We start from the raw sequence: 16,751 nt of genomic DNA, 5'->3' as shown, positions 1-16,751 counted from the left end.
TACTGATTTACATGTGATAAGGTTTGGCCATTATTATAGTAACCACATCACACCCTTTTGGTTGAAACTGGACATGGAAAGTCTCTTGGTGTGAGTTGGTACAGCTCTCAACTCTTCTTTCAGATTTGGCTAACTTCAGTACATGCCAAAATATATATAACGTTATAACATTAGTCAGTAAATGAGAGAAGGTAAATCTAAGGTGTTATAATGATAAAACTGCAGCTTCAAACAACAGCCATGTTCTAGCTGTGTAAAAATACTAGAGAAACAGAAGAAAAAGAGAAATCTAAAAACTAAGTAGGTATATGAAGTATTTCCTGAGGTTTACGTTCTATCAGAACCATAATATATACACAAAATACAAAATCATACACTTTTTCTATGTATACTTCTCAGGGATTCTGGAACAGTTTTGAAGTGTCATCTACTTCTTTTGTTGCTTTCTCATCAGTATTTGCTTTTTTTTTCCTCCCAAGTATTTGAAAACTGGATCATCAGACTATGCCTAAAAGGGTATATTTTCCTACTTGAAATACATTAAATGTGTACATGTAGGCAAGTCTTTTCTGCAGGAAACTTTCTGTGGGCATAGCCTGCTAGTAGTAGTGCATAACAGCTAAAAGATATATTCTGCATAAAACACGTGCAAAAATGAAAGTCAGTTTTGCGATTTTTACATCTGCTTTTATTTTTTGCCTTTCAGTCAGGGTTCTGTTTATTTGTTTTTGTCAGTGTGTTGCAGTGGCATATATTTGGTACTTTGGACAACATTCCCACAGAGACTCGCACTTTTTCAGATGTCTGGTGTTTTGGCTCAAAGGTGCAAGATCTGAGAGTTATCTTCCTCATTTACTTTTTGTTACCAAAAAAGTATCTGATGTAAAGAATAATATTTTTTCAGTTTGAAAACATTTTAATTCTATTGCCAGTGAGTGCTTCAGCTTTTAAATTCAGAAAAGTAATGCTGTAGCCTGTTGAACCATAGGATCTGTATGCTGCAGAGCCTGTGCATGTCTAAGGATACATTTAATTAAACCAGCATTAGCACGTCTATACAGACTTATTAAAACACTTAGTTTGTCTCAATAATATTGATTAAATAGCAGTAGTTTGTTTAATCTAAGTGTATTTTTGCTATTACTACATTATTTCAAGTAATCAGGGTAATAGTCATCATCAGTGAAATATCACGTTAGTTATGAAGTAATGCCATAAGAATTGATTTAGACTTGGCAGGAAAGGAAGGCTTTCTGTCATATAGTGCCAAAGCCTGATTTGGATTATTAAAATGAGAGTTTTAAACATAATTTCTGTTCATATAAACAGGGTATGTATTACAGGCTTATAGGTTATTCCATACTCTGAGTATCCATTATATCAAGGAACACCTCAGACAGTTAATTATGCAAAACATCATGTAAGTAATTACACAGTATTATTATGCATTTAACAGTTTTATTGATTTGCCAGTTGCTCACTTACAGTATTTAGAGCTATAAACAAGGGATGCTCACCCTCAGTTGAAATAGGTCCAAGGAAATGAGCTAAAGATAAATGACACTAGTATGCATTGTTGCATCAGATGTAATCCTTAAACGTAGAAGCTGTCAACAGTGATAATTTGCAACACATCAGGGTATCTCAGGATCATTTCCTTCTTGTTAACAAAGTTTATCAACCAGGAAGCAAGAGGAATCAACTTGAAATAGAAAGGGAAGCAATAATGAATATTTATGTATGGTGGAGGATGACTTTAAAACAATTCCCTCTTGTTTTGGAGGGTCTGTAGTAGTTACAAGTCACAGCCACTTGAAAATTTTGCTTTTTTAAAAATAGCATAGAAAACAAACTAAGTGCAGCCTCTCAGATGAGGTGCAGATGTGAAGGGCCTGAGATAATGGCTTGTTTTGTTAAACTTAAAATGACCATGCAGTACGGTAGTCTTCCGCTGCCTTGTGCGTAGGAAGTGCTTTAGCAGAGCTTCGTAGATTGCATACAGAGCAATAATAACTGTTGAGGAAGCTGGATCCTCTGTCAGCAGTCATCAGCTAACTCAGGCCACTGCTGGTAACAACATGAGGGCTTCAAGCATTGCTTCTTCTGTTCCGGCTGGTAGTGGCTATGACAGCTGCTCTGAAGGAAGTCATTGGCTTGTTTTGCTTTCCCTTACCAAGGTGAAGTGGTGAAGGTTTCAAGAAAACATAAGAACTAGAAAAAAATACAAAAAGCAATGAAACTCAGCATTTCTTGAAAAGCCCAACAACAACAACAAACTAAACCACAGTTGTTCCGTTTTGCATGGGGTACTCTTTACTATGTGATGGTACATGTGTGTTGATTAATAAAGATCTCACATGTAATAGCAGTTTTGTTTGTGTGTGCATGGGACAAGATTAGCAATGCTTTGCAATTAATGATCTCATCCACTAGGTTAACCAAGCAGGCCTTACGATATTTCTTATTAAAAGAAGAAATCCTTTCTTTTCCTTCCTCCAACTAAGCCAGTGCACCTTAATGCAATGATGATATGTTAGACCCAGCAGTTGTCAAAGCATCGTATTACTGTGATGCCATAATGACACCCTGTCTCTGTAAAGTAGTCATGTTTTCTCAAATCACACGTTGCACCGTTGATTTCTGACATGACACTTCATTCAGTTGCTTTCCTCTTCTTCGGCATCTCCATTCTCTGACAATAGCAGCTGGTGCCCATTTTCCTACTAAGTGATTCACATTTTGCCACTTTACTAGAGTGCAATTAGCTGAAGCAGAAAAAAATGCTCAATGTAAAGCAGCTCAGCTGAAATTGTTACTCAGCTCTTTAACAGGGCCTGGTGAATGTCTTGAGGTGTTGTCGTGGGTGTCAGTGTGAGAAGCAATGTTTTCATTTCTTTGCACACAGAACATTTTTTCTGTGTTACATTCAGAGAAGCCAAGTATGGGAATTCACTGGAACATGCTGCACTGTTTTCTGTCTGCTGATTCTAGTATGGACCTCTGAAATGATATTAAAAGTAAGCACAGTATTTATAAAAAATGTAGTATTTATGGGCAAAGCAAGGATCTAGCTTACAATCCTGACTGCTACAGACTTGCTGTGTCACTTAGACCAAGAATGTCTTTAATGCACTGGCTTTCATAGTTAAAATATGAGGATAGCAAGACCTTTTTGGTCAACATCCATGTGAGAAGCATGTACCAGAGGAAAATCAGGTAGATTGTACTGTAGTGTAACATGAAAAGTACCTGGGTGTATATAATAACACCTGCCTTGCTGATGCTCCCATGTAGTAGCTGTCATTACAAATGTCAACTGCTAACAACCTATTCTGATATTTATGGAAATAGGGCAATTCTGTCTTCAAGCAAAGAAAAAATTTGATGTACAGGTAAAAGTGGACTTTTGTGTTGGTCTGCCGTAAAGGTGCTCCCTTTCATTATTGTGCCTAATTATTACTGTCATTGATACTCCCAGTGCAGCTCTGAAGTAGCAAATGATGCTGTAAGCAGAGCTTTTCCTGCTTGAAAAATGAGCATGAAATGTCTTCATGGATTATGACATATTGGCTCATTGTTTTGACCTCCTTTGGGTATTGATAATAAGGAAGATGAGGGAAGGGTAACTTTATGAACTAGTAACATGTATGGATGGAATATAAACAGCTCCCAGTGGCTCAAATGGGAAGGCTTTCTTTTTCAAGGCTATATATTGTAATCAGATGTAGTTAATTTTTGCACTCCACTTGTATATTGATACTGATTTAGCCAGTGTCAGCACTGTCAATATCATTAGTAATGTGGCAGGTAGATGGAAATATGAATGTGATTGCATGAATAAATTCTTAATATATTCACCCTTTCATAAGCACATAGCATTACAATTTATACACTATTGTTTAAGACCATTTTAAAGCAGGAGTTGCGTATTGCAGTGCTCTGTCATTGTACCTTTCTGCCAACAGTTCCTGGCTTTGGGTCTTAGTTAAATGAAGAAGTAAAGTAAATTTAGTAGAGATGTGAAGAGTTATGCTGTATATTGCATATTACCCAAGGCTTGCAGCTCTTTATGTATTTTCTCTTGTATATGGGCATGGAAATGTTTCTAGAACCAGTTAGTTACTTTCCCTAAAATTACTGAAAGGAAAGTTTACCCAAGAGCTTCCAGTTGTTAGAAAACTTAATTGAAAGCAGCCCACCACAAATGAAGCTGCCATTTATTTGACTTAAAATCTAGTAAAGGAAAAAAACAACCCCACCAAGACTTTAAAATAAATACTATAGTTTTTTTATATGACACATGTTATTTCTATTCATAAACTTTAACTAAATTTAGATTTTTATTAATCCAATGTGACCTAAAAATTTTGCATTAACAGCACAATGTGGAATTGGGCTTATTCTCTTTGAATGCAGATAAAGCCATCATCTTGAAAATAGCTCTTTCTGACAAAAAGGTGTTCTTTTGAAATAAAGTCTTATTCACTATATTCCTCTTAGAGTTAATGTGAATTTTAGTGCCTCTAATTTTAGATTGAAGTGAGGTCTAGAATAAAACCCACTGGCTGACAATTGAATTTATAGATAGTTGTGAATATTTCAGGCTTGAATAATAGAGCTGTAGAATTTCAGACACAGAGAGGAAGAGAGAATTAAGCTCCAACTGTAGTTTTAGACTGTAATGCAATGGTGTCTAGGAATTCTTCAGTGTAACGAGCTAAGTAGTAATTAGGAGGGAACTGAGGGAGGGATTTTACAGAGATCTAGCTTAGGCATTATTCCAAATGTTCAGCATGATAATTTGATGGTGGTCACACCTGCCATCCATATTAGATGGCTCTTGAATTACTTTTGTTCAGATGTGGTGCAGTAACGAAGGAGTAAAAGCTGTAGGTGTCTGTTGCCCACCCACAGCTAGTACCCAGCCTTGTCTCTGTTTCACCTTCTGGGGGCTGAGAAAGTTTTTGTTCTCAGAGTCAGGCGCTGTTGTTTTTGCTTTTCCGTGGAATGGCTAATGTTTTAACTGCATTTGTGCTTTGCCAGCATGCACCAATCCAGTCTGTACTGTTCAACCGAAGCCAAAAGCAGTTCTGTCTTGGTTAGTACCAGAAACTACTACTTCAGAAGCATCACCAGGCTGGCTTTAGCCTAGGCCATGCTGGTGATCAGATTTTAGTGCTTGTAGAACTGAGATTCTATTTTGGTTCTGACTGCTTGGAGTGGGAGATATCCACTTTTGTGCTGGCTGAAACAATGTGTGTTTGGCCAGCTAATTAATTCTGAATGTTTTTTTCTGGAAAGGGAAGGGTAATATTTGAGCACATTATTGCACAAATTAGATAAAAAAATCGGCAGTGGGAGTCTTGGACAAGAACATGCCATCAAGCTGGTTATGATAGACTGTAGGCAGTGACTCCTAGTGCTGTATTTTGAGACTTTGTGTAGAGTCTCAGAAGAATGGAGGTGAAAAAAGAACCAAGGACCTGTTTAGTAAATTGTTAGTGTGTAGAAAAATAATGTAAAAAATAAGTTGGTAGAATGCACAAGTTAATTGATGATCTTAATCATATAAAATTCCATGTCAAAGAAAGAGGAGAGACAGACCATGTTTTAGTACCCTAATAACTTCTAACTCTAGTCTGAGATCCTAATGTATGTGAGAGCGGTCCAGTAATTATAAGGTAATAAGTGGAGTGGGGGTGTAAGTGCTCTAAATTAAAAGGAATTCACAGAGCTGCTGTAAGTCAGTGCCGACCTGCTTTCTTTCAAACGTTGACTTGAGAAAAGTGCTTAGCCCAGAGTGCAAGTAGAAAGACAGGAGAGAGCTATCTATTAATTACAGCACTCATTAACAGTGACGGCTACAAGGCAGCAGATGCAGAAGAAAAGGCACATGCTACTGCAGGCTGGCAAGGGGATTTCCCCCCTTCCAGTTCCTGAGGATAGGACAACACAAGCAGGTGGTCCAGTGTAATAAGATATTTTCACGGCTTTAACCTTCCAATTTCCTTGGTTTATTTGCTGACACCAGATAGCTTGTTCCTTCCACCTCCCCAGATAAGCACTGATTTTAAGTGTAGAAGGTAACATTTCTGTATATTAATCTGGCTGTTTTCCAAATTCACGTGTTTGTTTTCAATAGAATTTTACAGTAAAACTCACAACAACTGAGAGTTCCTAAATAAGATCTATGGGGCACTGATTTTTATGGTGAATCTCATCCTAAGCAGGTATCTTGAATGAAGGGTCAGGCTTTGATCTCAGTTACCCCCATTGAAAACCCCCTTTGGATTTCTGTTTTCCATTGGTGAATTTACTTCCAGATCTTGAAGTAGAAATTTGTTTTAATTTTTTTATTTTTAAATGTAAAGAGGTGGAAAAGTGAAGACAAGATCTCAAAAATTATTTTAGAAAGTTAGGTCAGTCAAATTGTCCAGACCCATACATTTGCCTTGAAAGCATGAATCTATTGCTTCAGTTGGATGGCCTTGTGGGGTAGTTTTTTAAATGTTTTTAGAGAAATGCTCATAGCTGTCAATTGTACTTCGGCAGCTTCTGAGAATACTGTCAGGAAAATGCTAGATAGGCCATTCACTACTGTGATCTCATAATCACAGCTGGAGTAAATGAAGATAGTTTCTGATTTGGAACTTTCTAATTATTATTTTTGACCTTTGTTCACCCTAAAATGTATTTTAAAATAATAAAAAAACTTGGGATGGAAGTATACAAAGAAGATTTCTCCCTCTGTCCTCCCCATAGACAGAATCTCACCTTCTGAAAGACAAAACTTGTATGTAAAATTTCCTCTAATACCTTTTTCTAATCTGAGAATGGAACCCGTAAAATGTCAGATCCTATAGAGCTGCAGATATATGGGGTAGTGGCATAGTTATTACTGGTTAGTCTGAGGATAATGGCTAGAAAGTAATTGCAGCCAGAGCTGATGAATCATTTCACTTAGATTTTGTGAAAATGGAGTCTGGCCTTAATTATTTGTTAAGAGTTTCCAGTTGATGTGCTACTCTGTTACTAAATAGCAGTATCTATAATAAAGCAATATTAATAAAGGGAAAAAAAGATTGCAAGAGACTTGCTCTTCAATTCCGGGATCAGATCAATAGATGGTGGACACACGTTTTAGTCAAGTGTCTTGACAAATATTAATTACAGAGCAGATCATTTATGTGATGAAACTTGGAAATATTTGTTTCTGATAATGATGGAATTTACAGAAAGAAAGTATAGATGGAAAAATGAAGACATTTAATACCTAAATCATCTAATAGGATTTTTAAATTTCTTGGCTTGCTAGATGACAAGTTCAGAATTTAGAGTTGATGTGAGGTTGACACATAGCCTAGAGGGCAGGTGTAGGGGACAACAGACGGATTTGGTCTCTTTAAAGTTTTTGTTTACTGCCTGTCTGGAGCTTTGACAAAGCTCTGTCATGCCCTTATGCTGATTACCTTCATGTAGAACAAGAAGTATTGACTAATGAATGAATGATGTGCAGTCCCTAACCCTTCCAGAGCAGCCTTAAAGAGCACTGCCTTTAATACACAGATTCTTCTTTCTCTCTCTCCCCACTACAGGCTTCTCTGCAGAATGTCAAGCAAAGATCGACACATTGATTCTAGCTGTTCGTCGTACATCAAGACGGAACCGTCGAGCCCTGCCTCTCTGACGGACAGCATCAACCACCACAGCCCCGGTGGCTCCTCAGACGCCAGTGGGAGCTACAGTTCCACCATGAATGGACATCAGAACGGGCTGGACTCACCTCCCCTCTACCCTTCAGCCACAGGGCTTGGGGGCAACGGGCCGGTCAGGAAACGGTATGATGACTGCTCCAGTACCATCGCTGAAGATTCACAGACCAAGTGTGAATATATGCTGAACTCGATGCCCAAAAGACTGTGTTTGGTGTGTGGTGACATTGCATCAGGGTACCACTATGGAGTGGCTTCCTGCGAGGCCTGCAAGGCTTTCTTCAAGAGGACAATTCAAGGTTGGTTATTCTTTAAACTTCCTTTTTTTTCCTTTTGCTCAAAATTAAAACTTAGAGTCTTTGCCTGAACCCTGTTAGGACTTCAGACTGTACCTTTGCATTCTTCATACTGTTTGGTCATGAAAAAGCCCCTTTGGGGCTTTTCTGTCTGTCATGTTGAGCCCACTGCCATGTTTATTTTGATTCTGAACAATACAAAAACTCTGAAGCTCTCCAGTGCACATTCAGATTTGTTTTCTGTATGAGTTTCTCATGGATTCCCTTAAACAATTGTTGCAAAGAAAGTGAAATGTTTTCTGAACATTGTCATGGATGCCTCTTGAACATACCTTGTGGCTAGCACCCAGGGATCATGCTTCTGTTTTGCTCCTAGTTACACCATTGCCCTACTTAAATTGTTACAGAAATCCAGTTTATTTTTTGTTAGAGCACCAGTGCATTTAAAATTGGCACAAAATGTGATGGTGTAGTGCTTTGTGTATATCAGTGTATTAATACCTGGTCTTTGACCCACAATATACAGTGGCCTTAAATGGGTTCAAAAAACTAACTGTAAGATCACATTCTAAGGAGAGTAAGTTGGCAACTTTTAGTCTCTGATCAGTACTTTGTACTAATCTGCTCTTGATGCCTGTTACAAATATGCCACATATTTTGGCATAAATTAGTACGAATGGGATAATTTGCATGACTGCTTCTTCTAGCTTCAGAACCTATGGAGACAAAATAACCTTCTACTTTGATTTAGATATCATCCTTTCAAGTAAAATTGAAGGTGCTTTATTTAAAGAACATGAGGCCAAGCTTGGCCTGTACAGGAATATAGTGTCACATTAAATTAAATTCAGACTTCAGAGACTAAAATTAGGTTGCTAAGTCCAAATTTAAGCTCCTCAATAAAACCTGCTTGATTTTCTTAGATGTTGAGCACCTGGAATTCTCAGGAAAGACAATGCTATCTAGTGATAGACTTTTCTTTTTACAAATGAGCATAAAGTGAACTTCAGATTGTAATTTCACATCACCCAAATTTGAAGCATTTGGTCACGATTTCTTAAATATAGTACTTCTGTATTTGGATATAAAATTAATAAGGAAAATAATGAACGATATTTTAATTATTCCATTGTGGAGACAATGGCCAATTTGTTCTTCTCTTATCCATTTTACTGCTGGGGAGATTTGGACCTTTTACCAGCATGAAGTACCCATTTTATGATGGCCATACAGCCACTATAAAGAAACATTAGACTTCAGTTGTTCTAATGGAACTGAATGTCACACTGTTTGCAACCAGTAAACAAAGATACCTGTGAAGATTCCTAGTGGCCTGGGTTAATACATAAAATGAGCACATATGCAGAAACAGTATAAAAAAAAAAGAGGTAGGTGATTTTGCTTGACCTCAAGAATGTTTTCAGAAAAGCTCAAAAGATGTTTCCACTGAAGCAATTTGTATTTGGTGGTCACTAAACTTTGAGCACCAATTTCAACTAGCAACTCTTGCTTTTATTAATGGTACTTAAATGTTGTGTAATAGCTGTCCTACAGGACTGAATTGATGCATGATTATTTTAGTTGCATTTTGAGCATGAAAAAAATGCCACAGAAATGTTAACGGATTGCAGTGTTGACTTCTGGCAGTAATAGGTAACCTGCAATTTTACACCGCACCACAAACAGCAAGTTTCTGGGCATGGAAGCACAAGACAGGGACGTCATTCTCCAGATTAGCAGCCTGGACTTGGCCCTGTAGCTCAAGTTAGAACTGGCAGCTGTGCAAAAAGTCTCAGTATGGTTAGAGCACTAGCTGCATCAGCAGGTGACAGTGCTGTGAAGACAAAAAAAAATGCAGTAAGGCAAAACCAAGCATCGAATGGAAAAGCAATAATGAAGAAACTAAGAATAGGAAGTATGTTACCATCATAGTGTCATGGCAGCATCTTCAGTAATGGTGCTGACTAAACTGGCACAACTACTGAGAGTTTTCACATACCATCCAAAATAATGGGAGCTACTTACTTCGGTGAATCAAACCATGGATTGTGGTAGGTGACTAAAAGTATATTAGAAAAAGGTGCTTCCTCATGTTTTGAATGGGCAAATTCTACCTTTACGCTTGCATGAAGAATAATTCCCCAGAAATATTTTTGCTCTAATTGATAGAGTTTAGTCCCAGTGTTATGGAGGTCACTCTTCCCTGTACCATTCACTTCCTTGTTCATATCACCTCCTTTCTCTGCTTATTTTTAAAATAAGTTGATTGCTGCATAACTGCAAATAAGAAAGCAGGAAAATAGAAATAAACCAGAATAGGTATATAAATACAGAATAGAAAACCAGACTGTCCAAAGAATCAAATAATGTAACTGTGCATATGTAAGGATAACACGTCTTGGCTCAAAGAATTGTTTATTTTAAATCCTAATAACTTAATTGTGATGGGTACTTAATTATAGATTCAGTGAAAAAGAATGTTTGACTTCCCAAACCTTTCTTGTTCCTCATTCATCAGTTACTAAATTAACTCAGACTTGCAGATCCTAAGTGCTACTCCTTTTGAAGTCATGAGCACAACTGCCCTGACTTCAGTGAGAGAAAGGCTGAGCTGATAAAGTTAGATTATGAAGAACATCTTGTGTTCACGTCAGGCCCTGATGTCCTTTCCAGTGAGTCAATGGGAGTCTTTCCATTCTTTCTATTTCAAAGGAGCCTCTTGAAATCTCAGTAGGGGAAGGCCACAGGCAGCTGCTCGGACAACCAACACAGTATCTGTACACCACCAGCATTTGACGTAAGACAGAAGTGAAGTGCGTTACAGAATACCTAGTAGCCCCTACGCAAGGTGAATATCACTCTAATGTAGAGTATGCACCTGTTTTAAAGGCTAATGGAGATTGTCATTCCTTCTTAAATTCAGCAATTTAGTCTAAAAAGCATCCGTTCCTGGCTGATGGCTTTATCCTCTTCTTCCTGCCTCATGCAATCCCTGCTAATTTCCTTAAAAGTTAAGAAATTACGTGAACCTTGTTTTGAATTATAAGAAGGAGTAATTCTGCCTTTTTTTAATATATGTTTTTAACATAGCACAGAAATATGTTTGGGGTTGTGGTAAAGTATGCATAATTACGATAAAAATCAATAATATTAGAAAAAAGTAGCAGCAAGAAATCGCCTGGCTAAAAAAACCCCAGAACAAAACTCACTAAAAAAAGACCTCAATATATAAAACCAGTGTCTTATTAGGTAATAGTAGAATCCAGTGATGTTCTGCCCCTTTTGTGACATACAAGGGATGGGAGAACTGGATGTTCTCTCTGCTCAGCCTAGCACTCACTCAGCTGCAGCTCTCAGTTTGCTTCTGGGATAATTTACATGGTGGCTGATTGCAAATGTCTCACAGAAATACACACACAGCCAAATCTCCCCAAAATTGGCTTAGCATCAAGCATAGTAGAAAATAGCAACATCTAAAAATAGTTACAGGTCCATTGATTTTTAGGGTCTCTTCACAGTTTTTGCTGTGCACTGTGGTATCTTGAAAACTCCAAGCTTTCATTAAAAGAAAGAGGGGAAAAAAGAATTTTCATTTGTCAGCTGGGTGCAAAGTCTTGTGCTCAGCACAGAGGTCTTGTGCTTGCTAGATATTTTGTAGTGAATATTTAGTGTAAATATATTTATCATAATTTTTATTTGCTCAGTTATCATAAAGACTAGTAAGTACACATTTTAAATTAATAATATGTAATTACTCAGTGCCAATAACTTAAACATCTCAGCAAGTGGATTGAAGTGGTATGCTTTTAGTAGAAGGATGATAGGAATTAGAGTTTCAAAGATAGTTTATTAGTGTTTTTTATTTTTGTGCTTATCTCTCTAAAATAATTGCCTGCAGCTAGGAAACTTTCTTCCCTCCTCCTTCCAAATTGTCAGGACTGTTGTCTTTGGACTCATTAAACTAGCATGAAAAGACAGAGTGTAAAGCCTATGTATTGATATGCTGCCTTCCTCGTAAGGCTTGTTGCAAAAGTCTCAGAACTTACTTATTATTTCCTTGGATAGTGTTTGAATTTTCCTCACAAAACTTCAAATATTTTGCATTCAGTAGTCCCTGCAGTTCTTGGACTGTAAGATTTTTTGTTCATATGTTGGATGAACAGTATTGAGGTGGCAATCTTCTGTTTATATGCAGAGTCAGTATAACAATAGTTGGTAAGAAGGCCTGCAATCATACCCTCACGGACTCACTTCAGAGCTTCATCCCTGTGAGCTGTTGCCTGTGCATGCCTCCTAATACAAACAAAAAATATTTATCCTTGAAATATTTTTGTCTTTTTGGTCATTATATGAACTAGACCAAGTGTTCACGTTTTTAGTTATTCAGAATTGGTTTTAATCCCTCAAGTGTTCAGGTTTTTCAACCCTCTTTAGAGTGTTGACCCATTACTGAGCCAATTTGATCTGTGAATGTACAAATACTTAACAGTAAATACTTTTTTTTTTTAGATCAGGAAAGTTAGAACTAGCTATGTACCTTCAGATAAGGCAAGATAAAGTTTGATTCAAAGTTGCACATGACCAAAGTGGTTTCTAAAGGCCACTGTGCAACTCTGAAAGTTGACTATATACCTTCTGTGGAGGAAGTGAAAGCAAATTAAAGCAAGATTGTATGGCTTTTCAGCATCTTTGCTGGTAGCTAAGATTATTGTTGTTTTATACAAGGATAGGGTGGAGGCTTACATCTTAGTGCACTAGCCTGTGGACCTTGGCTCTGGTGCAAAGATGGCAGCCCTCCAGTGAACCTAACACTAAATGTCACCCGAATCCATCATTACCTGATTAAATCATTCACCTTCCTTATGTAAGTGAAAGTCTGTGCATCAGCATTTATTTCAAAGAATATTTTAAGTAAGCAGTGATAGATATCTTCCCCTGATTTGTCTGTGCCTGTGGGCCAACCACACTTGAAAGCAAGTATTTTTAATTCCTTCCAACACATCTTTTAATTCTGTCATAATGTCATTGCGTAGCTATGGCAGCCAAACAAGATGAGACAATAAAATATAAACACACTGAAATCTGAGAACCAGAGAGAAGTTTAAAAGTATACAGATTGTTCTGTCTTTTTTACTATCTCTGCTTTCCTTACAACCTTGAAAATTACATGAAGCATTTAGATTATTTAGGAATAAGAATGACTATCTTGATTAGTGAGTGGCTATTTTGAACCCGTCAGAAATGCTGAGAAAGAGATGTGATTTACAAATAGTGCTGGTACAGTAGTGTGTATCAATGCCATTTTAATTAGGTCTGGATCTGTATTTGTTACAAACATCCCTGAAAGCCTCCAGCCCTCTTACGAAGCCCTGTCTAGTTTGAAACTAGAGACTTGTGAGTCGCAGCTAGCAAGTGATTTATTTTAATGTTTCTATAACTTTCTTAATGACCTTTTTGTTACTGCTGTGAAAGTAACTTGGTTTGCAACTTTACAGACCGAAATGTTCTATGTGCTCACAAACAAACTGACATTTTTCCATGCCTTGGTAGAATGTATCAAAATTGACCTAGATAAAATACCAGTAGGGACCAAATGTAGATGGTTCAGTCTTGGACTTGAACAGCTCTTCAGTGACTCCCAGATGGCAGGGGATCAGTTCCATCTGTGTCTTCAGAGTGTCGATTCTCTCTAAAGGTGACCCAAATGTCCTTCATTTCTGTTGACGATAAAGAAGTTCACTCCAGCCCTTACAGGTTCAACACCCCCTAATAACAGCCTCATACTGAAAATTATGCTGGTTTTTTATGATGCTGGAAACCCATCTACCCGAAGTTAGAGGCTGATGCAAAAATATCATGCAGTCAGGCCAACCAGCATTGCCTTTATATTTTTGCTTTATATTCCATGTTGCTTTCTAGGAATAAACTAAACTTAAAAAAATATTTTACAAGTTCTGAGTATGTTATAGTTCAGTAAGATAGTACACTGATTTCTTTAAAGCAACTCAACTTAGGGATTTCATTTAAAATGTACTGACTGTGTCCCTCTGTAAAAATACCATATTGCACTGTAGAGTTATTTAAAAACTAGCTGCTTCTCCTGAATTTCCTATTCTAACAGAAAAGGCAACATAAGCAATAGAGATGAAGCATAGTCCTCCACACATGGTCCTGTCATCTTAAAAAATATTTGAGGCATTTAGGGACCAAAGTTTTAAATGTTCTGTAACTCTGTGTGTGAAGTATTGTTTCTGAAGTCATCTGGGTGAAAAATTGAGAATACAGTCAACTTTAGGCTTAATCAGCTCCAGAAGACCAGTAGGAGAATTCATAGATCTATAATTTGTAGAGCTGTCCACAGTATCAGGTGGATGCATCTGAGGATTTGTCAGCCAAAACTGGATTCAGTTGGGTTCAAATCCAACCTCATTGCAAACTGACCCAATTTCTGAAACCTTATCAATATAAGTTCTTTTACATGTGAAAATATTTACTCATACTTAAATTCAGCTGGGTTCTGACTGCAAAGTAAGGAACAGAGACTGGAAGAACTGAAACTTTCACCTGAGAGAAAATATTTTTGCTCTCCTCAGTTCAGCTTCACTAACATCTATAAACATCAAATAGATTTGTAAATTCATTTGGGAATTTTTCCTCTATCCTTCTTTTCCTAAGTTAGACTGTTCCTCTTTATTTCCAAGAGCACCTACTTCTCAGTTTCTAAGGAACTATTCTCTTCTGCTTTACATATGTATCAAGGTATGACCTAACATACCGTAATTCACTCTCTGTGATGATTTAGATTTTCCTTCCTCCTCCTCAGTCTTTCTTTCTAAGACTTCCTTTTATTAATTCCCAGAAGACCTATGGCTGGAATCAGAGTTTTCATGCATACCAACTCACAGACAAGCAGGTGTATTTCTTTTGGTCTGTCACCCAGGAAAACAGTGCATGAAGGTGGTACCTGGGGTAATCCTTACTGCAGAAGGACTTGAATTCAGTGATGCAATAGTCTCTATAGATAATAATGAGAATTCTTGCTTTTTAAATATAAGTTTTTGGCAAAATAAAAGGTATTAAGTTACAGAGAGTTACAAAAAGAAATTTGGCGAGAAAAAGCATTATTGAATATAAATAGAGATATCAAAATAGAGTTTCATGCACTGATTATAGGATAAAAGTATTGCACTGAAGAAATAATTAATTTCCCTCAGTTTTTTTTCTATGTTGGTTGGATTTGATCCCCTAGTTGCCCTGCATGTGCCATGTGATGCCACTCAGAATGATCTCCTCCGTGACCTTGCCTGGACCTCAGGGTAGACTTACAGGCCTGTAGTTCCATGGATCCTCCTTCCGACCCTTCTTATAGATGGGTGTCACATTTGCTGATTTCCCGTTAGCCAGAACTTCTCCAGTTATTCAGGACTGCTGGTAGATGATTGTGAGTGGTTTAGCAAGTTCTTTTGACAGTTCCCTCATTATTGTGGGGTGTATCTCATTAGGGCCCATGGACTTGTGAGCCTGCAATATGCATAGCAAGTCATTAACCATCTCCTCAGGATTATGGGGGCTTCACTCATCTGCCCATCACCAACTTCCAGCTCTAGGAGATGGGTAGCCTGGGGACAACCAGTCTTGACACAGATCTCTGTCCCACAGATCAGATCCAGTGTCTAGAGCCAGCATCTCACTCTTGATATCTGTGAGGTTCTAAAGTTGTAACAGCTGATGGCAGTAACTTGTGCCAAGGCATAAGGCCCAGTGCTTTCAGTGGCCTCTTCTTTGTCATCGTTTTTGCCGCTTTTCTTCTGTTACCTTTAATGTCACTGTCAATTCTGTGCAAGAAGTGGCCAAAATGGTTTTGAGCACCTTGGCTAAGTTCAGTCAGTTGCCTGACTTGTAAAGCCATTGAGTAAGTTTGTGTACCATTAAAATTGTAGTGCATCTCCACATCATATTCGGGTAACATCCAAACCTCATCTGTGAGGCAAAAAAAAAAAGGGACCTTATCCTCGAGCTGTGTGTAAAGATGACAGTCTGAAGCATGTAAAATCAGAGAGCTGGTTATGCAGCCTAAGGTTTAGTGGTTCACCTGCCATCTCAGGATCAAATGGCATCACAATTTTAGTGAGTCAGTTGTTCTTGATGGGCACAGTGTATTAGAAGTATTTTCTCATCTTTTGATTGGGATAATAAAATTTAGCAAATTAGTAGAAAAAGGAACTGATTTTCAATAAACATTCCTCAGTACATGAGGAGAGAAAAGGGGGACACAGGCTGACATAAATCCTGTTGTATTATTATAGCACAGGGCAATATGTTTGGGGTCTGAAGATTTGACATATATTTTTATTTTCAAGTATCATACTAATTTACATTACTCAGCCCTTTAACTACCAAACTGTAAAAGTCCATTACGCTACTGAAAGGAATATACAAATTATCCCCTGGCACTTCAGGCGGAGTTTTACATATTTGTTGTTACTCTATCAGCCAGCTAGCTGCACGATTCTATTAAGTAGTAAGTGAGAAAATGATATTGCCTGCAAACTAATTGTACAAAAGACTCTGAAATAAGTAATCAGAGCCCAGTTCTTTCTGAAAACCAGCCAGGAGATATTATAAATTGCTCGATCATTCTTGTCAGCCCAGTTTAAAGACCCACAGCTGCCATGTTGATTTTGTTTGCTGTATAACACAGCTACCTCTCCAGCTGTTGACAGGACTGGGCAAACTCAACTTA

The 16,751-nt window shown here is 37.6% G+C and overlaps 1 protein-coding gene across 1 annotated transcript in view; it reads left to right on the top strand.

Moving 5' to 3' along the window:
• Positions 1–7,596: 7,596 nt before the first annotated feature.
• The window catches only part of LOC103806538 (estrogen-related receptor gamma), a gene marked incomplete at its 3' end in the record, with an annotated part of 77,244 nt that continues 68,089 nt past the window's right edge, over positions 7,597–16,751 (top strand). Inside the window, exon 1 of the mRNA XM_009079244.1 lies at positions 7,597–8,011. Coding sequence (XP_009077492.1) covers positions 7,609–8,011 — 403 coding nt within the window. The remainder of the gene's footprint in view (positions 8,012–16,751) is intronic.

The sequence above is a fragment of the Acanthisitta chloris genome, unplaced genomic scaffold, assembly GCF_000695815.1.
Source record: "Acanthisitta chloris isolate BGI_N310 unplaced genomic scaffold, ASM69581v1 scaffold7287, whole genome shotgun sequence".
NCBI classification, from domain to species: Eukaryota; Metazoa; Chordata; class Aves; order Passeriformes; family Acanthisittidae; genus Acanthisitta; species Acanthisitta chloris.
The sequence above is the reverse complement of the archived record's forward strand: the minus strand, read 5'-3'. Positions and strand labels throughout refer to the sequence as shown.